Source organism: Mytilus trossulus, chromosome 5 (genome assembly GCF_036588685.1).
Source record: "Mytilus trossulus isolate FHL-02 chromosome 5, PNRI_Mtr1.1.1.hap1, whole genome shotgun sequence".
NCBI lineage: Eukaryota > Metazoa > Mollusca > Bivalvia > Mytilida > Mytilidae > Mytilus > Mytilus trossulus.
The window spans coordinates 80,128,110-80,152,872 of NC_086377.1; the positions used below are offsets into that span (position 1 = coordinate 80,128,110).

General features: G+C 33.2%; 1 protein-coding gene across 16 annotated transcripts in view; it reads left to right on the top strand.

The window, feature by feature from the left end:
- Positions 1 to 24,763, top strand: part of LOC134719192 (CUGBP Elav-like family member 4) — a 113,579-nt gene that overhangs the window by 16,973 nt on the left and 71,843 nt on the right. For all 16 annotated transcript variants that reach the window (XM_063582190.1, XM_063582196.1, XM_063582193.1 and 13 more), the window contains exon 2: positions 14,009 to 14,091. In XM_063582190.1, coding sequence (XP_063438260.1) covers positions 14,009 to 14,091 — 83 coding nt within the window. The remainder of the gene's footprint in view (positions 1 to 14,008; positions 14,092 to 24,763) is intronic.

Consider the following 24,763-nt stretch of genomic DNA (forward strand, 5'->3'; position numbering starts at 1 on the left):
ACAAATACAATTATGTGCAATAGTCAACAGAACTTGTACCAGCTACAGACAATAACAACTAAAAATGTATATATAAAACCTAGCAAAACTTGCTACAGGCTGTAAATAAAAACACCGTGTTCAAAAGCAATTAGACCGCTTCCAGATACAGATTAATCAACTGCACTCAAAAGCAAAAATAAGTGGTACCTGTTACAGACAAAAATAGCTATATAATAAGCCAACAGACCTCCTACCAGCTTTAGACAAATCAACCATGTATATTAGCCAACAGACCTCCTACCAGCTTTAGACAAATCAACCATTGTATTAGCCAACAGACCTACTACCAGCTTTAGACAAATCAACCATTGTATTAGCCAACAGACCTCCTACCAGCTTTAGACAAATCAACCATTGTATTAGCCAACAAGATCTAGAACTCGCTACAGACAAACTAAGATCACTCAAAATCAAGAAGTTCCAGACGGTCTTACTTACTTACTACAATACTCTTACGTTATTGAAGCTCTCACCAACACTTCCAAAGAACTATATCAACAATATAGATTATCGTATAAAAATTACAAAAACAAATAAAAAGAACACAATAACACTATAACACTTATTTAAGATGACAAAGAACGTCAGTACCTGGATTCTATAGTTCAAGACCATCGTGTATTATTTGTTAAGTTGATACCGAATATTTATCAACAAGGTATTGGTATCTTCCAATGAACATTTTTGAAAGGGACGAGACGTTCTTTGACAACATTTTTGTTACTCTGGTTCATCAAATTTCTGCTCATAGGCGGTTGACGTTTTGTAAAGTGTAAGTAGCAGCTACAAGTTCTTGAGTATTGAATGAGTTGAGAGATGTATATTCCATATGAAGGTTAAATTGGTGTATTGCTGCTATCGAAAGTGATTGGATTTTTTTTGTATTCATGTTCTTTGTAAATTTGTAGTTTTAGTTAATACTGAAATCAAACTTCGTATCAAAATAAGTGTCAACTATCACACCATTCGGCAATCCTCGGTAGAATCCGCTACTCTCGTTAGATGAAGTTACGGAATCGGCCGAGTTGAGACGAATTATCATACTAGATTTGTCAGATAAAATTGAACTCTGGAGAACATGCGCTGAATAACCGACCCTGGAAAGCATGCACTAATTAACCGAAGTATGTCTTTTTTCAAATATTAATTTAAAAATAATATATTTGAATATATAAGAATGACATTCAAGGTGCCTAATTTTCTACAGCAGTAATTGATTTCTATCATAAATATTAAAAGATCAAAAGCCAACAGAGATGGACAATGAATAAATACATACTACTGTATAACTGCAGATATAAATGTTTTTGTCTTGGTCGGTTATGGCGCTGCCTTTAGATCCTGTGATTGAGGGTTCGATTAACGCTGGTACCAGTCATGTATTTTCACAAAAAGTTTTTAGACTCAGTCGGTTTTTGCCTTTAGATCCCAAGATTGACGGTTTAAATACCACTGGCACCATCCAGTCATTTTCACGAAACTACACTTTGCAAGGCGTCTGTGAATGTTCGGAGATGACGAACATTTAATTTTCTAAAATGGGGGCAGAAAGGTTTTGTAAATGAGTGATGTGGCCTGGTTAGAATTGAAAATAAATAACTTTGCACAAGACACCCAGGCTGAAAATGAATATTCTGCAGAACACAATGCATGAATCAAACGTGTACAAAATATTAAATCGGTCCTTTACCAGACTCTTCAGCTGTCAAAAGTATTTTCAACAGTTGTATACTGTACATTACTTGAATTGATTAACACATTACAAAGGCAACAGCAGAAAGAAGTAGACATAAATACATTTAAAAAAAAAAAAGCATTAGTGGTTAAAAAAGGTTTAACATATCAACCTTGAAGCAAGTGAGAACTGTAGGTCATTAAGGTGGTACCTAACAATACAGGGGAGATAGCTTTGTAAAGTCAGCTAAACGTTTTAATTACGTTGTGTTGTAAAAGGAATATTAAGCTTCTCAATGATCAAAATTGGTGGTTGTCAAATTGCTATATAACCAGTGTAATTTTTCTAACAAAACGGTTGGTTAAATTTTTTTTTAAATTTTTGTATTTTTGTTAAAGTGTCAAAGTTAATATTTTGACCAAAATTTTATGAAAATTAAACGAGCCAAATTAATTTTAGTGAAAGTGTTGGGTACCACCTTAAGACTAGTTTAGATATTAATCTCTGCAAAATCATATTATAATAGCGCAGAAGATATTTCAGTTTTAGAGCAAATGATTATGGGTATGTTGCTAGCTAATACGCAGCCGCAAATGAAGTGTGGCGCATCAAGAACGACATCTATAAGGAAACAAATTTCACTCATTTTGCATTTGTTCATTTTATATGTCGATTATGTTCAAGGTTGTATATAACTTACTTATCCTCTTCATCCCCAGTAGGACATAAGGCCACAACAATACTGACACTATAACTATTCAAACTTGCAAATCAGCAAAATCCTACCAACGAGCATTCATCGAAGCGTACGTTTACCAACCCATTACCGTTTTTAGATCATCATTAAAGGACCATACGACGTTTCAATTTATACGATTGTTAAAAAGTTCTTTGAACTTGATACGCCTTTCTCCTCTTAGCTTAAACATATTTATTCTTAGTGGATTGGGAAACAAGTTTTGCAACTTACATTAATCCCTTTCCACTTTGGGGATGCAAGTGCTGCCTTGTAGCGGCATTGGCCTGCTCTTTTTCAAAATCTACAAGGGTGTCTTTAAAGTGCAAGATATATGGCTCTCTTTTAACACGGGTCAGCCATTTATCGTCCCCTTCCGACGGCCTATCATCGTTTCCTCAAGACCATACTCACAAATAGTGTCGAGGGAGAGCCGAAAATTTAGTCCCTGAAATTTTCCTCCCGGAACGGGAATAGAATTAGGAACCTTTGAGTTGGTATTCCTTTCTCCTCTTTCACAGAACGTCCCTGCCTCTATCATACTTCCAATTTATTGGCAATATATGCTGTTTGTGTTCCAACGTAAAATACAATCTTTACACACAGATTTTGATTTAGTTCTGCAATACAATACAAAACGTTGTAATCTGCACAATCAGCACTTCTCACTATGCAATAATTAGCATCGATTTCTAAACGAAGACAAACACTTAGACTTACAACTTCCTATTTTGTAATCTTTGATACATTATACAAGAAGTAGTACCCATACGTCGCTTTATTAAATGTGTTTTTCGCTATTCAGATTAAACATGCAGTATGTGACAATATTAATATATAAAGAAGATGTGGCATGATTGACAACCCTGCACAAGAGACCGAATGACACAGACATTGACAATAGACCTGGTAGACATTGACAACTATAGGTCACTGAACGGCTTTATACAATTAGCAAAGTCCACAGTTTGTTTTCCAACGTTAAATACAATCTTTACAAACTGATTTTAATTTAGTTCTGCAATACAACACAAAACATTGTGATCTGCACAATCAGCACTTCTCACTATGGAATAATTAGCATCGATTCCTTAACGGAGACAAACACTTAGACTTGCATCTTTAATATTTATGTCCATAATATCTCCCACTATAAGGTCGTCTTTTGATGATACATTTACCACTCATATAATCCGTATCGATGAGACAGTACTTCCTATTCTGACTTTCTTCTGTAATCTTGCCTGATGATAATACTCAGGCATTTACTACTCATACAATACGTATCGGTGCGACAGAACTTCCTAATTTTTAATCTTTGATACATTATACAAGAAATAGCAGCCATATCTCGCTTTATTAAATGTGTTTCAGCAAAAAACATGCAGTAACTTAAGTGATAATATAGATATAAAAGAAGATAGTATTTACAGCTCTCCACAAGAGACCAAATGACAAATATATTTACAAAAGAAGATGTGGCATGACTACCAAGAAGGCAACTCTCCACAAAAGACCAAATGACACAGACATTGACAACTATAGGTCACTGAACGGCCTTCAACAACAAGCAAATTCCATAGTTTGTTCTCCAACGTAAAATACAATCTTTACGAACTGATTTTGATTTAGTTCTGCACCACAATACAAACCGTTGTAATCTGCACAATCAGTACTTCTCACTATGGAATAATTAGCATCGATTTCTTAACGGAGACTAACACTTAGACTTACATCTTTCAGGTCGTCTTTTGATATTACATAGACCACTCATATAATCCGTATCGGTGAGACAAAGCTTCCTTTTCTGACTTACTTGTAATCTTGCCTGATGATAATACTCAGACATTACTACTCCTACAATCCGTATCGGTGCGACAGAACTACCCTATTTTGTAATCTTTGATACATATTATATAAGAAGTAGCAGCTATTTGTCGCTTAATTTAATGTGTTGTTCGTTAGTCTGCATAACACATGCAGTGTGTGACAATATAGATATAAAAAGAAAATAGAAGACAGCTCTCCACATGAGACCAAATGACAAATATAATTACAAAAGAAGATGTGGCATGACTGCCAAGAAGGCAACTCTCCACAAAAGACCAAATGACACAGACATTGACAACTATAGGTCACTGAACGGCCTTCAACAACAAGCAAAGTCCATAGTTTGTTCTCCAACGTAAAATACAATCTTTACAAACTGATTTTGATTTAGTTCTGCAACACAATACAAAACGTTGTAAACTGCACAATCAGCACGTCTTACTATGCAATAATTAGTATCGATTCTTTAACAGAGACAAACACTTAGTCATCAGACATTAGACAGCTATCCACAAGATACCAAAAGACACAGACATTGACAACTATAGGTCACTGAACGGCCTTTTGCAATCAGCAAGTCCATAGTTTGTTCTCCAACGTAATATACAATCTTTACAAAGTGATTTTGATTTAGTTATGTTATACAACACTAAACATTATATTGTGATCAGCACAATCAGCATTTCTCACTATGGAATAATTAGTATCGATTCCTTAGATATAATTGCCCTCTCAGTCTGATATCTTACTGACATTGGGATACTCAATCTATGTAACATCATCTGGTACATTTAAGTGCTTAACACTTTTTATGTGCTTTGATCATTTCATTAAGTTGGACAGTTTCTAAAGTATAGAATAATAATTTTCTTTATATATATAGTAAACGAGCTGCATCGAATAAAATAGACAGTATGCATTTATGAATATCAATACATATGTTCAAATATTTCCGGCTGAATAAACTCTATGTCAGTCTGTAACTGTTTTAAAATTGGGTACTTTATAACACAGGTAAAAATCCATCTTTCATTACTTTAGGGACGACATCAAAAGATCAATGTAAGATCAAAAACTTATTTCAAATAGGTTTGGGGGTGGGGGGTTGAACTGCTGCAGGATTTATTTACCCGACATTGATTTTTACATGATATATCCATATGGGTCAATCAATTTTTCCCAAATCAAGTTAAGAAGGGGGGGGGGGGGGGGGGTAAGGGGGTCAGTGAAAAAACTATGTGAATTAAGTTTTTTATCCTTCATTGAACTTTTGATGTCGTCCCTAAGTGAATGCTCCAAAATCCACCAAAGGTACATGTTCAAGTATGCGGTGTTTGCCTAAGGTCGAGTCTCAGTGTAAACTATGCATTACTTGAAGACAAGCGGCCTTGCACCTTAGTCTTTAGGAATGCAGCTCAGGAGTGTGCAGATGATGTGCTGACAGATTTATCTACACCATTACATAAGAATGATAAACTGTTTATTGAACTGTCTATACCGCAGCATCACGGTGATAACACAGCACCAATATCGATTTTGAAGAAATATAAATGATCTAGTAAAAGAAAGACAACTCTAGTAAATTGACAAGATACTACCGTTTAAATTCTATGCATTATTTCATATTGTACTATCATGTATCATGTGAGGCCTTTAGTGAAATAAAATGTTTCAATGTTTCAACAATTTTTTATTGTATACATCATTATTGAGTCTAGTAATTAAGGCTAATAATCTTGATAAAAAAGATATATACTAGATTGTTATATTGATAGAATCATCCTATGCATGAAATATCATCCACTGAACGATTATATAACATCAATCTATTAAGTAATCCATCCCCTGTATAAATGTTTTGAACAAAATTAATCAAAAGCAAGTATCGTCCCGCTCATCTTTACGATCTTATACAATATAATCATCTAACTACATCATTTTGGATGTATGTTGCTGTATCGTTTACCTTCATTTCCTACATAAGTTTTTGATCACCGTTAGGTTAGTTTAAAGTTAAACTGGAGATCCTTGAAATATATATGGTAAATATTTGACCAGATAAAATAGAAAGAGGATTGCTAGGCCATTTTTATGAAATTTTAACAAATATGGTTGATAGCCCCACTGAGTCTGTGTTTCTGCATTTATACAAAGTGCTCTGTTCATCTGTTTTACCGCATACTTACATTAAAATAAAAGGAACATATTTGCTTAATTCTGAATTTTTCTTATCGGCACTTTTTGTGGCTATTTTTTACACATTTCGTCCTTGTGCAAAAAACGTTACAATAGACAAGCGCTATAAAACGTTTTAATTCCTTGAACCATCAAAATCATTAGTATTTAGATGTAAACGTTTAATTTTCTCGTGTTTGATATTTGTCATAGCAGATGATCATTATTAGTTTTCAATTATGGTTTGATCTGCTGATAGATTAATTATCTTCACTGAGAGAATAACGGAACCAAGCAGACAGCTGAGTACACCTAACTTTATAAAGTCTGCATGTGACAGATCATTACTTTTACTGTCAGAACAACTGTTACGTTTGATATATAGATATAGGAAGATGTGGTGTGAGTGCCAATGAGACAACTCTCCATCCAAATAACAATTTAAAAATTAAACCATTATAGGTTAAAGTACGGCCTTCAACACGGAGCCTTGGCTCACACCGAACAACAAGCTATAAAGGGCCCCAAAATTACTAGTGTACATTAACATAAAATATTTTAACAGTGTATAGTAAACGCATGCATATATTTCCTAAGTATTTCCGGGTTCCACATCTTCATATAACCAAGCAATTGTCCGTCATTTTTTTTCGGGGGGGGGGGGGGGCTAGAGTTACGGGTTTCTTGTGGACTTTTGTTCCATTTACAAAATATATCAGTCATGTCTATTGTGTTAGTCAAAAATGAAGAGGCCACACAAAATCCTTACGACCTTAAGCAAAAGAACAACTATATACTACTAATTAATAGAGGCCTTTAACTTGTAGCACAAGTACTAGACGCACTGCCCCTAGCACTGGCTTAGATGTAATTTGGGTGGAGAGTTGTCTCGTTGGTTATAAGTTCAAACATATTTTTTTAACGTGTATTTGGAAACAAATTATTTTCCACTTGTATTAATCCCTTTCCACTTTGCGGATGCGAGTGCTGCCTTGTAGCGGCATTAGCCTGCTCTTTTTCGAAATCTACAAGAGTATCTTTTACATACAAAAGAGGGACGAAAGATACCAAAGGGACAGTCAAACTCATAAATCTAAAACAAACTGACAACGCCATGGCTAAAAATGAAAAAGACAAACAGAAAAACAATAGTACACATGACACAACATAGAAAACTTAAGAATAAACAACACGAACCCCACCAAAAACTAGGGGTGATCTCAGAGAGATATTGCTCTCTCTCTTAACACTGGTCAGTCATTTATTGTCCCAATCCGACGGACTATCATCGTTTCTCAAGACCATATACTCGCAAATGATGCCAAGGGATTATACATCTTTGTATTTTTATATTCATATTTCCACGTTAGTACATGTGAACGACATGCATTTTATCTATTTCATATGTTTTCATTTCCGTCTCGATATCAATATCATGTAGATATTTATCATTTTTTGTCATTCTTAAATCTTTATTTAGACTATCAGAAAGTATTTGTTTATTTGTTGAAACAGGATAAAAAAAAGTTGCATCTTCTGATATCTTCTACACAGCTGCATACAGCATCAAAAGGTTTAACTTATTGTTCAGTGTAATATTTCATGAATGCAGTTCTCGTGCGCGTGCCTTCAAGAATTTTTATCTATGATTGCTTTTTAATTCAATTCAATCACATTCCCTGTTTCTAAAATTATTAATAGTGCATCGCATGACACACATTTAACTAGAATAATACTTTTGAAGCAGAAATTATCAATGCTAGATCTTCGTTATTTTATGTGGGAATTCTCAATAAAAAATATCTGTCATGTCTTTGAAACTTACATAGAGTTGTCGTAGTTCATATCAATAAAGTATTATAATGATTTAGTTTAAAACAATTTTGAATAATAAAAATTCATAAGGCGGAGAACTTATAAAAAATAAAGTAACGCTGTCAGCTGAGGCTGTCAGTCTCTTAAATAGTATTAGCGATATATTTTAATAATTAATAATTTATTACTTTTTTTCTCTTTCTTGTTTGCATAATTTTTAAGAGAGTATTTCAATCAAAAACGAGACATTAAATGTTGAAGAAGGACTCCCTAAATTGCAAATTGTAAATAAAAGAATCAGTAATTTTCTATTTTTTGTTAGACTTCTGTCTTAAAGGCGTAGGTTTCATAATTTCTTTTATTCAGATTGTTTTGTCATTAATATCAGATATAAAACTATGGATTGTGCCTGTTTTCGTTAACTTGAAAATACTTTTTTAGAATCAAATACCCATTTTGTACTTTTTTCCCTGTTGATGTAAAATGTTGACCGAACGGTTGTTCATAAGTTATCCTGGGTGCAAACAAACGATACCCGGTCCAGTCGTTACATTGGGATACCAAATGTAAGGGGAATAACACGTAAATAAACACTGGCTAGAAATTTTTCTCCGTAGTACAAATCAGCAATGGAACTATTACAAATTAGCAGTGGACCTATTACAAGTTGTAGTGGACCTATTACGAATCAGTATTTGACCTATTACAAATTGTAGTAGACCTATTACAAACTGTAGTGGACCTATTACAAATCAGTATTTGACCTATTACAAATTGTAGTGGACCTATTACTAAATGTAGTGGCCCTATTACAAATTAGTATTTGACCTATTACAAATCAGTATTTAACCTAGTATTACAAATTGTAGTGGCCCTATTATAAATCAGTATTTGACCTATTACAAATTGTAGTGGACCTATTACAATTCAGTTTTTGACCTATTACAAATTGTAGTGGACCTATTACAAATCAGTTTTTGACCTATTACAAATTGTAGTGGACCTATTACAAATCAGTATTTAACCTATTACAAATTGTAGTGGACCTATTACAAATTGTAGTGGCCCTATTACAAATCAGTATTTGACCTATTACAAATCAGTATTTAACCTATTACAAATTGTAGTGGACCTATTACTAAATGTAGTGGCCCTATTACAAATTAGTATTTGACCTATTACAAATCAGTATTTAATCTATTACAAATTGTAGTGGACCTATTACAAATCAGTGTTTGACCTATTACAAATTAGTATTTGACCTTTTACAAATTGTAGCGGACATATTACAAATCCGTAATGGTACTATTGCAAAACAACTCATTTAATTCCTTTGTTACTTTTTCCATTTGTTCTCTTATTTGCTTCATCTGATATTAATGCGGCTGTGGAATTTTAATGTACTGTCAGTTGGTTAATGCAAGTGTAGTGATATAAACGCATTAATGAGTTTAAAATGCTAATTTACTAACTATTCTGTCTTTAAAGTACTGGTTAACAAAGCTGTTGTCTCGTTTATAGTTAATTATTAACCAAATGCATTACGAATAATTTGTGAAGAAAGGTTTTTGCAAATGAGAGAGTTTGATAATAATTTTATGACCAATATTTGAATAGATATAGGAAGATGCGGTGTGAGTGCCAATGAGACAACTCTCCATACAAATAGTGCCAATGAGACAAATAACAATTTAAAAAAAAAGTAAACCGTTATAGGTCAGTTCACGGCCTTCAACACGGATCCTTGGCTCACACCGAACAACAAGCTATAAAGGGCCCCAAAATTACTAGTGTAAAACCATTCAAACGGGAAAACCAAAGGTCTTATCTATATAAAAAAAACGAGAAACTCATTTGAATGAGACGTTTGGCCGGATATATACCTACATGAACAACACATGTGGAGCAGGATCTGCTTTCCCTTCCAGAGCATCTTAGATCACACCCAGTTTTAGTCGGGTTAGTCCTTTATTTCTTATGTTGGTGTTTTGTGTACTATTGTTTGTCTTTTTGTCTTTTTCCTTTTTAGTCAAGGCGGTGTGGTTTATTTTCGACTTATGAGTTTGAATATCCCATTGATATATTTCGCCTCTCTCTCTTGAATGTGCTTGAATATTAGCCTTATGTGTATTAGTTCAGGAATCATACGGATGGTTATTGAATTTCGCAGAACATTTAAAAAATGACAAGGACGAAACCAATTAACTGACAAATGTTTTCCCTTTCTGTTCTAATATTCAACTTTAAACTTGTCTGATGAGAGTTCATCCAGAACATGACTCTATGACTGTAATACCTTAAACTTGTCTGATGAGAGTTCATCCAGAACATGACTCTGTGACTTTACTTTTCGGTAAACTTGTGTTGTTTGAATTGTCGTCTAGTTGATTCTTCTTTTTCTTCCTCCTTTCTTCTTAAAAACAGGTTTTAGGTGATCGAGATGGACGGAGTTTTTATTCATCCTAATATCTGGTAAGAAGACCCTAAAATTCCCTTTTTTATCATTTTGCATCCTTTACATCGTCAGTTTTCACGTGACCTACATTCTGTGACCTACATTACTGGTTTTTATATAAACAAGTGAAACCAGTCAATACCGTCAATCACACACACAGATTGTTTGTTTTGACGCTTCAACAGAAAGATTTTCGCCTTTCAGTATCTTTACTCTTCAAAATAAATATCTGCAGAACTGGAAAATCAATTACACTTGAAAACTAATTAAAGAATGCAACTGTTGTTGACGTATTTACATTCCGGTTTCCATTTTATTATCCATTGAGTTACAATAAAACCAGTTCCGGTTTGAAAGGTTCAATTTGATAAATCCATAAAAATGCAAAACCTTATGTGTGCAATAAAGAAAACCAACTATTGTCTGTTTCAGATTTAGGAAGTTCAGCATTGGGTGATATTTGTCGTTGTTTAATGTTTGGGGTAAAAACGGGACTCTGTAATATTCTCCTTTTTACGTATATGGTTGAGTGTAGCATATCTTTTCGATCAATACAATTGTGTGGACGTTTTGAGTTCGACCCCGGCAAGGTCAACCACAGAAACGTCTCTGCTGTGTACATACACAATTCAACATTTACTTAAGCCTTAAAACCTTTCATCAATAAAAACACATCGTCAACATTGTATCGACCAAATAATAATTTGCAAAATAAAATAATAGGTATTAAGATAAAAATTACTGTTAATATTTTTCTTACATAATTGTTTTCAGGATCTGCTTACCCTTCGAGTGCACCTGAGATCACCCCCAATTTTTTTGTTTTTTTTTGTGGGGCTCGTTTTGCCTAAGTCTTTATTTTTTTATGTTGTGTCTTAATTGTGTACTATAATTTGCCTTCGTCTTTATTCAGCCATGGCGTTGTCAATTCATTTTTGATCTATGAGTTTGAATGTCTCTCCGGTATACTTCACCCCTCTTTTTTAATCAAAGACACTGACTATTTGTTTTGACCTTTGACACGGTCTATTATTACTTTGCAGTATCTTAACTATTTAAAATAAATAGCTGCACTGCTGTTTAATCAATCATACTTCATCAATAATTAAAGGATTTAACTGTTGTAGACGTTTGCACATTCCTATCTTCATTAAGGAGAGCATAATCATTATATTTAAAAGAGATACTTCAACGGTCGTTTCGAGATTTGTATACCTTTTGACAAGTATAAAATGCATGGGATTCTTAAATGCAATTTGCAGTACCTTTTGGGAATTATTTATGTTGCATTTGAAACTATTGACCATTTTTATGTTGATGCTTTGATAGTCGAAAGACTTGAGTAAAAACTCACTGTCAGCTATGTTGATTCCAGAAAAGACATGTTGTTTAAACGCAAATTTAAATGAAACTGCAATAAAACAGTTTGGTCGAGATATACATTTCTTTTGATATTCAATCCAAATGGACGTTTCATCCCTGGTTTTTGGTGGGGTTCGTGTTGTTTATTCTTTAGTTTTCTATGTTGTGTCATGTATACTATTGTTTTTCTGTTTGTCTTTTTCAGTTTTAGCCATGGCGTTGTCAGTTTGTTTTAGATTTATGAGTTTGACTGTCCCTTTGGTATCTTTCGTCCCTCTTCAATCTCACTGTATCAAGACTTTGCTCATTGTTGAAGGCCATACAATGACATGTAGTAGTTAGACTTTGCTCATTGTTGAAGGCCATACAATGACCTATAGTTGTTAGTTTCGGTGTCATTTTGTATCTTGTGGAGAATTGTCTCACTGGGAATCATTCTACATCTTCTTTTCATATGAAAAATATTGACGGAAGTTTTTTCGGACAGACAGACGAACGGACAGACAGACGCAATCACGAACACAGTCGAGCGAGTAGCCTTCTTGTAAAACCTACTTTTGCTTTTGTTGAAGCAGGTAAAAAAGTTATTGTAATAAAATGATTTGAAGGATTTGCCTCACATGTTCTATCGGCTACAATTAACAGTTAGTATAAACATAATTTACTTTATTTACGTTTTCTAGAGCATCCGGGATAAACAATATAGTCATTTCCGGTAATTACATTTCAAGACACCGGCCGTTAATTAACGCGAGATCAAACAATTTTGGTGGTACTTCAATCAAGGAAGGCACATGTTATGAATTAGCACTTTTATCCTTGTTCTTAAAAAAAACGGAAATCAATGTCTCACTTGTGCAATAGAAATTGTGAATGAAAATTCGTAACGATGGAAATTTATATTTATTCAGTTGAGAGGTTTTAAGGAGCCGAACTCTTTTGAAACAAGACAAAGCCATCATGTTATGATATACAGAAACATTACTTATTTCGAGATGCACATAATCCTTTATTTTAAGAGTTTTACTTAGTTTTGTAAAACATATCATAAACACTCAAATGCATATTTTTTTTCATTCTTTTCTCACGCATGCGCAGCTGAATGAACGGACTCCTCTAGAATTTTGCACCGATATATGAATAGCTAGAATTTAAAAAAGAACAGCCACAAAAAAAAAAATTAACTTAACGTAGAATTTTGTCATCATTTATAATCAACCTTTTTTCAAGTTTTTTTTATAACCGCTTAAAAAAAAATATTTCTAAACTTCTAAAATTTTATTTTGAAAAGTTGTGTTATTTTCCCATAATTGCTTACAGGTTAGGTCCTTATATAAACTGTTTCCCTTAACTTTCATTCAAGGATTTAAAAGAATCTAACAAATCTAAAAGAATGGTCCGATCCTTTGTCAGCCCTATCTTTGCCAAAAAGTACTCATGCCATCAATCCATGTGTAGGGTAAGGAAAAGGAGTCTAATCATATCTGATTAATAAGAAGGTGTATGTGTATGTTCATCGGAAGTCTTCATCTAATTCGTTTGATCAACGGTCCATCGAGACTTTGAACCGGCAATGACCAACGGGAGAGACAAACTAAAAAGTGTAGGCATGAAAAACAAGTGTCACGGTATCCAGAATTTGAACATACATTTTTGTAGTTGCTGATATCATAAAACAATAGCGCTGACCCAAAAACAGCACCGACCGTTTAGTTTCGAAATTATACATTTCGTAAATGTTCCAAAACAAGCCAAATAAATGTCATCTCCGGTCATGAATGCTTGTGGTGTCGTTTTCTGTTCGGTCTGTACGACATTTGGAATACAATGATTTCTGTCTGTCAAATAGATATATAAAGTGTCTTCCGGCCCATTTCTCAAGGATTTCAATTTGTGAAAATATACATTTTTTTTGCAGGTTGTGCCTTCCTAACGTATTGCAATAAAGACAGCGCCATAAACGCACAACACGAGTTACACGAACTGAAAACATTACCTGGGGTAAGTCAATATACACACTGTCACGCAGATATATATATATGAACATATAGTACCAGTGGTTACACATGGAGTAAGTAACATACCGGTAAAATTATTCAATGTATTTGAATGCATGTATGGTACTTGTTCCAGCACTCTTCAGATAGGTGAACATTTCACAAATATTGCTGAAAATCTGATCTTCCTCTAACTATTTTCACGATCTATCGGAGGCGCAATTTAATTTTCGATAGCGGATATGCCGCAGCTAGATCCATTGATAGATATATCAATAATTATGGGCAATTTGAGTCATATTTGCAGTATTTGACATGAGTTCTGGAAATACTTGACCTACATAGTAAATGCTTCACCTAATTATGTAATCATACCCTCAATGCATGTTCACTGTAATTAAGACAGCTTTGAAGAAATGTTAAGTATCTACCAGAAACAAACCTATCAATAACTGTGTAATGTAGAATTCTGTCTGTTTTATTGCAATCTTTCTTTTGAAATTTTATGTTTGTTCTAGAATGCACAAAAATCAGTTTTTGCACTTTCAATTTATGTATAACCATGCCAAACTTTACGATTTTTTTCTTTGTAAATTGGATAGTTACACGTGCAACATCAATTTGGTTTAACATAAAAATATAAATAACAATTGTATAGGCGGGACAGCATATTTATTTTTATTTAAAAAAATGCTAGCTTTACTTGAAAAATCATATTGACATAGAGTAATACGAAATGGCGATTTTGGTTAACAAAAATATGCTAATTTTATGCAAATAATAAGGTGCACATTTTTTATTGAACAATTCAATAAAAAAAAATAAGCTTATGCTGTGTTATGTCGGTCTCTTGTGGAGAGTTGTCTCATTGACAATCATACATGTACCACATCTTCTTTTTTTATAAGATACGAATTAAACAAGACAATATCGTAATAATATTGATTGATTGATTGATTGATTGATTGATTGATTAATTGCTGTTGTTTGTTCCTCATGTGTGCAGTCTATTTTTCTTATGTTTTTTTATTCTTGGTATGTGCTATAATTTTCTTCTGTCAATGAGAGATAATAGAAAGTCGTGGCTGTTTATCAGCTTCAATCTTAATCAAGTGTAAAGAGTTCTCTCTGGTAGAACTTGTAATAAAAACAAAAAATAATAATGATAATAAGGGGTTTATTTTAAGAGGGTAATATGAACTTGTCTAATTTGCACTGAGACCCTAAAACATATACATGAGGGTCTGGAATGGGGGGGGGGGGTCTTTTATATTGTAAACATTTAATTTTCAACCCTTTTTTCTCTAATCTGCATTATTTTTGCCCGTTATTCTCTAATCATCATTTTTAAGGGCATTATTTTTTAATCATTTAACCCCATCCAAACCCTCGTACATGGATGCAGTACACATTCAATGGCAAACATTAAACAAACATAAATATAAAATCATACATATAATGAAATTGCTACTTCTATCTTTGGTGTGTTGTTTAAAGTGCTGTGGCAAGGTTGGCCGGCCTTTGATCTAATGACGTATTTGAAGAACCTTGGGTTTCAAAAGGGGTTGATGCAATTATCTGATATTGGCCACTGGACGTTTGGCGAAACACAAAGTCACTTCAAAGAAATACCGTGTAAATTTATTCGCAACATTCTTGCTTCTTATATCCTCAATTCTTAAACGATATTGTACGAATATATTTTAGATAAGTGGATAAAATACTTATTACACGCACAATTATTGAAAGAGAGATTGAGATTTAGCATTACAATCTTCATATACTGTTAAAGTTCCCTTGCTAACAGATAGATATCATGGATGATTAAAATAAACTACCACTGCATGCATTCGGCCATCTTCGCTAGCCAAGGGTTACGATCCACTCCCGCTCTCTTCACCCTTGGCGGATTGAGATAAAATTTCGGAGACACAAGGTAAGGATTTTTATTGGTTGCAGTCAAAACTCGCTGCATCCAATCAAAATGCGCCTTTAACATGATCACGTGTAAATGTAGAAAGTGTTTGTAAACAATTGCCACGTGTTTTTTGTGCAACAAGCCTTTACATCCCTAAACATACGACTATATTTAGTGAAAACTTGAATGTTTTTAATCAACAAATGGAAGTTCCTGTGTAGGGAAAACGGTACTATTTATTCTGCCATAGGCGACAATACTAATATTTTCTAAATTTACCAGTTTTTATAATAAAAACCTGGACAAAACAGTTATGTGTGGTGTTACAACTTTATTATTGTATTCTAAAAATTAAAGCCAAATAGTATCATGACCAATTTCCAACGGAGCTAGTTTATGTTATCCATGCACACCGTCATTTTGCACCAAATTTTTGAAATTTTGTAAGCCGTTTCGAATAATTCTCTAGAAAATATTTCAATAGGTTTTAAAATTTATTTTATAAATTTACACACTGCAGTTATTCGTAGATAAATAAAAAAAATATATTGTACCCTACATCCAATCACAGCGCTCCTAATTTGACTTCCTTCACCTGTCTTGGGTACACAAAAGGCCAACCTAATGCTGGGAAAATTAAATACTACCGTTTTACTTGTATGTTTCATGCACAAATGCATGAATGTTGACGTATGCTTTCATTTCCGGCTTTACCAAGTGTGTAGCATCTAGACGCTACCGTGTTTTTACCTGCAAGCTGAAGAGTTCAAGTGCTATCATTGGTCAAGACTAATGTATTCGGAATTGGCGTGGTTTTTATCTTCCGATAGATGGCGCAACATTGTTATCACAAATGTTGGCTCAATCCGCCAAGGGTGAAGAGAGCGGGAGTGGATCGTAACCCTTGGCTAGCGAAGATGGCATTCGGCAATCCTCGGTAGAATCCGCTACTCTCCTGAGGGTACGGAATCGGCCGAGTTGAGACGAATGTCACTGCATGGTGTAACTTGATTCATTATTTGATACGAAAACACTTCAAAATTAGTTTAAAAAGATAAAATTGGTTTCATAGCATTCATTACTCAGTCATTATGTCATACATGCAAAAATCTAAAAATAAATAATCTGAATATCATTGTGGCCGGTTAATGCCATTTCGCGTTTTTTTGCAAGTTTGCCTATCATACTAATGAGGACAAAAACGCGAAAACGCGAAGTTGAAAATGCGAAAACGTGAAGTCGATAACACGAATATGAGGACAGCGAACAGAGGGTATCACTCCATGATTTCGCGCTTTAGCGTTTTCGACTTTGCGATCGGTGCTTTCGAGTTTAATGATAATGAGTTTGACAAAATTTAGAGGTTAATTAGATCATATTGACCCAATACTATGTATATATGTGTATCTTGAGTATCACAAAAACACTATCTTTGCAACGAAAATAATAAGTCGTGGTGTAGTGGTAAGCGCATCGGACTACCAACAGAAAGGTTCCTGGTTCGAGCTGAATTTTCGGCTCTCCCTTGACACCATTTGCGAGTATGGTGTTATGGAACGATGATAGTCCGTCGGAAGGGGACAATAAATGGCTGAATCATGTTAAGAGATAGCAATATATATTGCTCATAAAAGACACCCTTGTAGATTTAAAAAAAAGAACAAACTAATGCAGCTACAAGGCCGAACCTTCACCCGCAATTTGGAATAGGATTAATATAAGTTGCAATAACTTGTTGCCCTATCCACTATAAATAAATACGTTTAAACTAAGATGTCCAATGCGTGCTATATGGTCATCACATTATAACATTTACAAAACCAATAGATCAATTGTGTTATATGTAATTACCCATTAATGATACTTAACGAATAAACATGTTTGGTTGATTATTCTGTGGTTTGAATCAGATATGTTTTAATTAGCTTGCGTGCGTTTCGATTGTAAACTTTATCTTTCTTAATGAACATAGTAAACTAAGAGGAAAACATGAGAGTTGATACTTCTTGCTGTAATAAAACTTCACTTTTTCCCAAAAGTTAATTTGGTTTTGTACTTAATTGACTTTTGGCGGATTGATGTATCATGCTTCAGACTCCGTGTTGAAAACTGTACTTTGACCTATAATGGTTTACTGTTGTCAATTGTGACTTGGATGGAGAGATGTCTCATTGACACTCATATCACATCTTTTTATATCTAGTCAGTTCAGTATTAGAAAGATGGTTTGACTTGAATGATTTTTGTTGCACGCCAATGCAGGTTTTTCGTTCGTTAATTGGTCGAATTGCTTGAACCCGTTTGTTCGTCATATGGTGTACGATACTGAACCTTAACCGCCAAACACCAACTGCCTGCCATAGAACAGAACATATTTTACTAAACTTTCTTGGTATTGTAGCGGACGAAATTAGAAACGTGTGTGTATAATAACCGGAACCTAGCTGGTCAGCGACATGCGTAAAACCACAGATTATTGTCTAGCTGTGATCCACTTTGATGTGAACATAAAACGAGAGTTTTATAAACAAGAGATTGTCTGCGGAGTAACTCATTATTCATCAATTATCCTCCTTGACGACTTCTGTTCTTGTCTATTAGTTATAATATCTATATGATTATTTAATGACATATTTTACGACATAGCCTATTACCGTAAGACGCGTTAATTTACGACACTCACGAAACAGCAACAAGAATGCAGAGAAGATGCAATGAATAAAAAAGCGTATCGCTTAACCTTCTCCTTGAGTAATGACAGAAACACTTGACTTTGTAATTTCCGTCAACTGTTCCTAAGAGGTGTTATTAGGTTACTTTCATAATATGTCAGTTAATTATGTCGTCATACTTGTGTACATCTACCGTATGTATCATCCATAGATGTAGAAACCCGCGTTATACATACATTCATTACAAGAGTCGTTCAATTATATTTGCGTTTCTTTGTAGTTGCACAGGGTTCTTTGCAGTTTTCAATCCTCACACGTATTTAGCTGCTTTCATCTTCAATTTTTCTGATTCAGGTAATAACTAGTTATAAAATAACTTGAAATGAAATTATGATTCCCAGGTACGGATGGAATCTAGTCGATGAAAACATTTAAAAGAATAATGTTCTGATTCTTTGAAAACTCTCATATAGTACTAGTGCACTGGTGTTTTTAATATTTCTTGACCTTTAAGACAAAAATAAATATGTAATGAATTAAAAATCCAGATTGCACCATTTTATACTCAATTACCGGAAGTAAAACTTGATTTCACGCCATATTTCACGTGTTCCAGATGTTCGTCTGCTCTTCGTGTTCACCTCATTCATATCGTCTGCTGTTATGCACGAGTCTCCATATGTTTTCATTAACAATTAGACGAACTCTTCTTTCCATTTTCGTATCTGTTTATGAAAACACTTAAAATTACTTCGCTATCAAATTTCGTATATTTGCATTTATGCAATCGTTGCAGTTTTTGATTTTCTGCCAAATATCTATCGGCATTGCATGTAATTAAATAATTTAATACGATTTAGTAGGTTTTATAATGTGCATTTAGTGTATTTTAGGTGATAGTATTTCAAAGTGTTAACACCTGGATATCGATAATAAAGTATTGGTAATCAAACAGATTCTACCTGCTTAATTTTTAATTTCTCCAGATACCTTTTACAAAACTTTGTGATTGCATTTTTAAAGAAAAGACAGTTACGAAGGGCATAAGGGACGTACGTGATATTTGTCTTTACGCTATCATTTCATTTTATTAGAATCACCATATTTTATCAGTATCGGTGAATACATTTTTAAGCTTATTTTTAATTTAACTTTTTTTCTCCTGTTTTGGACATAAATCTTACAAAAGTTTTTGAGTTAATTCCCTTTTATTAGGAAATCTAACTGTGGTTCTGAAAGATTCTGAGTTTATTATTAGATTATGTTAAGACTATCGACATACAAATTGTTAATCACCCTGTAAATGTATGCCCTATACCTCCCTGTATTGTATGCCCTATACCTCCCTGATAAATTGATGTTTTAATTGTCAATAAATCAAAACAAAGGGAAACCTGATATTTTAACAACTCTATAAAAATAAACATATATTCATTTTTTTTCGTAATCCCTTTCTGGATTGTAAATAAGCGCCTAATTTGAGGTTAAAAATTTTCTATGACATACAAAAAAGATTTTATCATTATAACTCTACCACATTCTGATACTGCCTATCCAAAGTCAGCAGCCTGTAATACAAAAATTCAGTGGTTGTCGTAAATTGTTTTTTCGTGAGTCAAATCATGGCGTTACTTTTTCTCGTTTTAATTGTTTTACATTTGTCATATATATTGGCCTTTAATAGCTTAGTATGTGGTATCTGTTCTGCTCGTTGTTGAAGGCCGTACATTTATCTAAAGTTGCTAACGTCAACGTCGTTTTGTCTGTTGGATATTTGTTATATTGTAAATCATACCACATCTTCTTAATTATGTTGATATTAAATATTGAAAATTTGTCAAACTAAGGAAAAATTTTCATCATAATTGACAAAGTGTTGACGTACCAGCATGATTCAGTTGATCTTACAAATGTTAGATATGTTCTGGTCTTTTAAATATTCAGTTGATTTAGACCGAATGTTTCGACGAGACTTTTTTGTGGACACGTTCTATAATATTAACACCTGCTTTTCGAAATTAGATTTAAAAGTGTGCTCTTGTGGATTTGTGATTTTTTTTTAGTTTTCTTGTTAGTAATGGATGTACACGTGTTCTATATTTCAATATTTGTGTTAAAGTTGATTACCTTGCATTGAAAATAATTTATTTAATTAAATATCAGACATGCACTTATTTCTTAAAATTTACACGAACAAAATAGATTTTCATTCGATTGTGTCATGCGAATTTATTAGATTTGCGCCCTGCTGCCCTTCTAACCAGTGGCATTCCTTTGCAGGACGTCGAACTTCTTTGTTTCTCTTGTATTATCTTCAATCATTATCTAAAGGGTCGTGGCATTCCTATGCATTATGTTTACCTCCTTTGTCTCTCTCGTATTATCTTCAGTAATTCTCTTAAGGACCGAATTCAATCAACTCCATATTTGAATTGTAATTTGATTTTCTATTTGAAGTTCTTTAGATTCACTTGAAGCTATCTCTCGGCAGTGAGTCATTTTCTTAGATCTAATTTGAAACCTGTTTGAAACTCGACGTCAAGAATTGTGTCTTCGATCGATTCTGTATTTGGTTAAAAACAATCAATTACTGGTCATATTTTAAAGATGTTACTATGGTAACGATTTCAGCAGACGACAATTTACTTGAGGTGTTTTGTCGTTAAATTCATTATTTTACTTGTAATTTTGTAAACATCTCTATTTGAACTGATCATAAAATTCAATTGAACCTAGCAGAAAGTGCAAAGCTATTAAAATTTAAGGTTGTTGTGATTTATCAATTTTCTACATGTCACAAATAGTATTCTTCATCAGTCAAATATAGCCGAAGCAGAAATTGTTGTTAGCAAGATTTCACTTTTACGCAAGATAGGACTTAAATTATGAGAGAATGATGTATGTGAGATAATCTATCAAAACCGCAGATAATTTGATTAAGATGAGAGTAAATTCTTGTAACACATTTCCCAACTATCAATGAAAAAAAAGCTTGCGGTTGATTTGTTCCAAATTTCTCCTCAAGCATATATGGTACTTGTTAGTCTGGGTCGACTTGATGTTTATAACATGCACGCGCTTCAATCAGAAGCAGACGGCAAACTGACTAACAATTAAATGTGGGTATAATTTCTTTTCTGGTTTTTATACCGTTCTAATTGCTCATCAATTCTACTCGTACATATAAAAGCTTCCTTCCAAGATATAGATAACACATGTTGTATTTCTCAAAACTATCATTTCATTCAAAAAGTTGGAGTTTTTTCTTTCTTTCAAAATTTACGACATACACATAAAATGCTTTAAGTAATTTTACGTTTTGAAAATAGACAGTATAATTCTGACTTCCGTGAGAAATATTCTAAGAAGTCACTTTGAAAACTATTAAGTGCAATTTGGTACTTACTTCTTAAGTTAGTTAATAGTTATGTCAGTTTAAAAGCGAAGAAGATGAATTGATTCAAGAAATGACTTGTCACCATGGAAGTATTATATTGACTATAATACTTCCATGCTGATACCTAGTTTCAATTTTCTTTGGAAACATAATTTTCAGATGTTTATAAATTATTTTGTATTGATTCAAGTAGTAGCATGAAACTTAGCTTCAATATTATCTCTTGGAAAGATTTGAATAATGTCTTTTATTTTCGACAATCTAAAATTTATCAACTTGTAACTTGTTCAATGTGTTTATTCAGCAAGCACTGCGATAATCTTGAATCTGAAAATGATTTTAAAATCAAGAACACGATGATATGATATGATATGGAATAATATGAATTAACTGATTTTGTGATCTCTTACAAATGTTTTAAAAATTTGTCAGGGCAAGAAACAATTCGATGCACTAATTTAGGTAAAATTGGGGTTTTGAATTAAAGAGATGCATAAAAGCAAAACAGACAACATTATACTTTATTGAAAAGCACTTTACGCCCATATGGGCCAATGGCTTAAAAAATTATACATAATATACAGTTTACATATATAAAACAATGAAAATAAACAATGCAGACACTTTGAACTATAATCCTTGTCTTTCTTTAAATCAATATATATATATATATATAAGAGATTCAAATTATATCGAGGACTCCCTGCCCTCAGTCTTGGTGACTTTTTTTAACAAAGGAGCCTAATTTGCAAGTGTCCTGTTTTGTTTCAGGATTGAGAATATGTTTTAATTTATGAAAATTGACCGCTTTCTTTTCATACGTAAAATAATTATTTATTATAACCAGATACTATTCTATGTAATTTGGAATATTTTTTGCTAATTGAAGACATTTTATCTCTCATATAATTAAGTGTGAAAATGCATTAAACAGATAACTTTTTTTTACTTTTAAGAAAACGAATACCACGTGTTTAGAGGGAAATTAAATGAAAAACATGACAGTGGGCTTAACTAAGGCAGATCTGATTGAATAATATACAAATCATCAAGAGATGCGTTAAGTGTTTTTCGTTAAGGCATTAAATTGATTGATTAATGGTTGCTTAACATCCAGTGGCAAATATGTCATGCACTTATAGCACGATAAGTCATTAAAAAATATTAAAACACTTTTGCTGGCCATGGAGTTTAGTCTTTAGTTTTGTATGTTGCGTCTTCTTAATTTTTATTTGTCTGTTTGACTTTTTTTTAATTTTTAGCCATGGCGTTGTAGATTTATTTTCTATCTATGAGTTTGACTGTCCATCTGGTATCTTTCGCCCCTCCTTTAATATTGCACAGGAACTCTTTGGTTCTTTTATGCTCTTTGGCTGTTTTCTACGCGTTTGTTGTCCCTTAGACACCTTTCCCATTTCCATTCTCAATTTGATACTTAAAATAGATGAACAAGCATTATGAAGCTAATCAATGTATCTAGACATTGGATTGAACAGTATGAAACAATATGAGATGTGGTATGAATGTTAATTGGAACACTAACCCTAACCCAAAACTCTCCATAAATCCCAAAGGACAAAGATTCATGAACACGTAGTAAGTGCCACATGTGGAGCAGCATCTGAGATCACCCCTAGTTTTTGGTGGGGTTCGTGTTGTTTATTCTTTAGTTTTCTATGTTGTGTCGTGTGTACTTTAATTGTTTGTCTTTTTCATTTTTAGCCACGGCGTTGTCAGTTTATTTTCGATTTATGAGTTTGACTGTCCCTTTCGTATCTTTCGTCCCTCTTTTAGTGCAGTGTCCTATGGTTGCCTCTGTATGCGCCATTTAATCGCGTGTTTATAATAATCTCTTTTGTAATCGAAACACAATTTCTTATTTTAATAACGTTCCTATTTTCTCATAAATAAAATTCTTTTCGTAAACTGAATTACCGTTTTCATTTTATTTCGAAGCGTCAAGTTATTGAAAATGACGGATATTATTTTGGGAAATATTGAAAAGATACAATTTGACGCTGAGAATACCTTAGGGAATTTTCATAATTCTTCGACGTGACGTATTTAACACATTTATTGACCACTGTTTTAGAAGCAATGGATGAAACGTGAAATAGATGATTATGTGTTCACACTTTTAAACAAAAACTGATAAAGTTTCAGAAATAGTATCTCATTTCATATTAATACAGTTTACACATTTTCCTAGAATTTATATAATGTATATGCTAGTCAAGGCAAAAACGTTATATGAAAAAGAAGATGTTGTATGATTGCAATGAGATAACTATCCACAAAAGAACAAAATGACACAAACATTAACAAATATAGGTCACTGTACGGCCTTTAACAATGAGCAAAGCCCATACCGCATAGTCAGCTATAAAAGACCACCGTTAGACAATGTAAAACAATTCAAACGAGAAAACTAACGGCCTTATTTACGTAAAAGAATGAACGAAAAACAAATATGTAACACATTAAAAAACAAATTTTGTCAAAAAATTATCTTGTGCCTTTGTTTTTTAAATTATAGACCACAGTGCTTTTAGTGCATGTGAGAAATTTTCATATTGTTTAGAAAAAGATAGCGTTTATAAAATACTTCAAAGAAAATGAAAAAAAAAAAAACTGGTCATTGGTTCATTCTCTGTTTGGAAAAATATAAGATAAAACCAAACGTATTTCT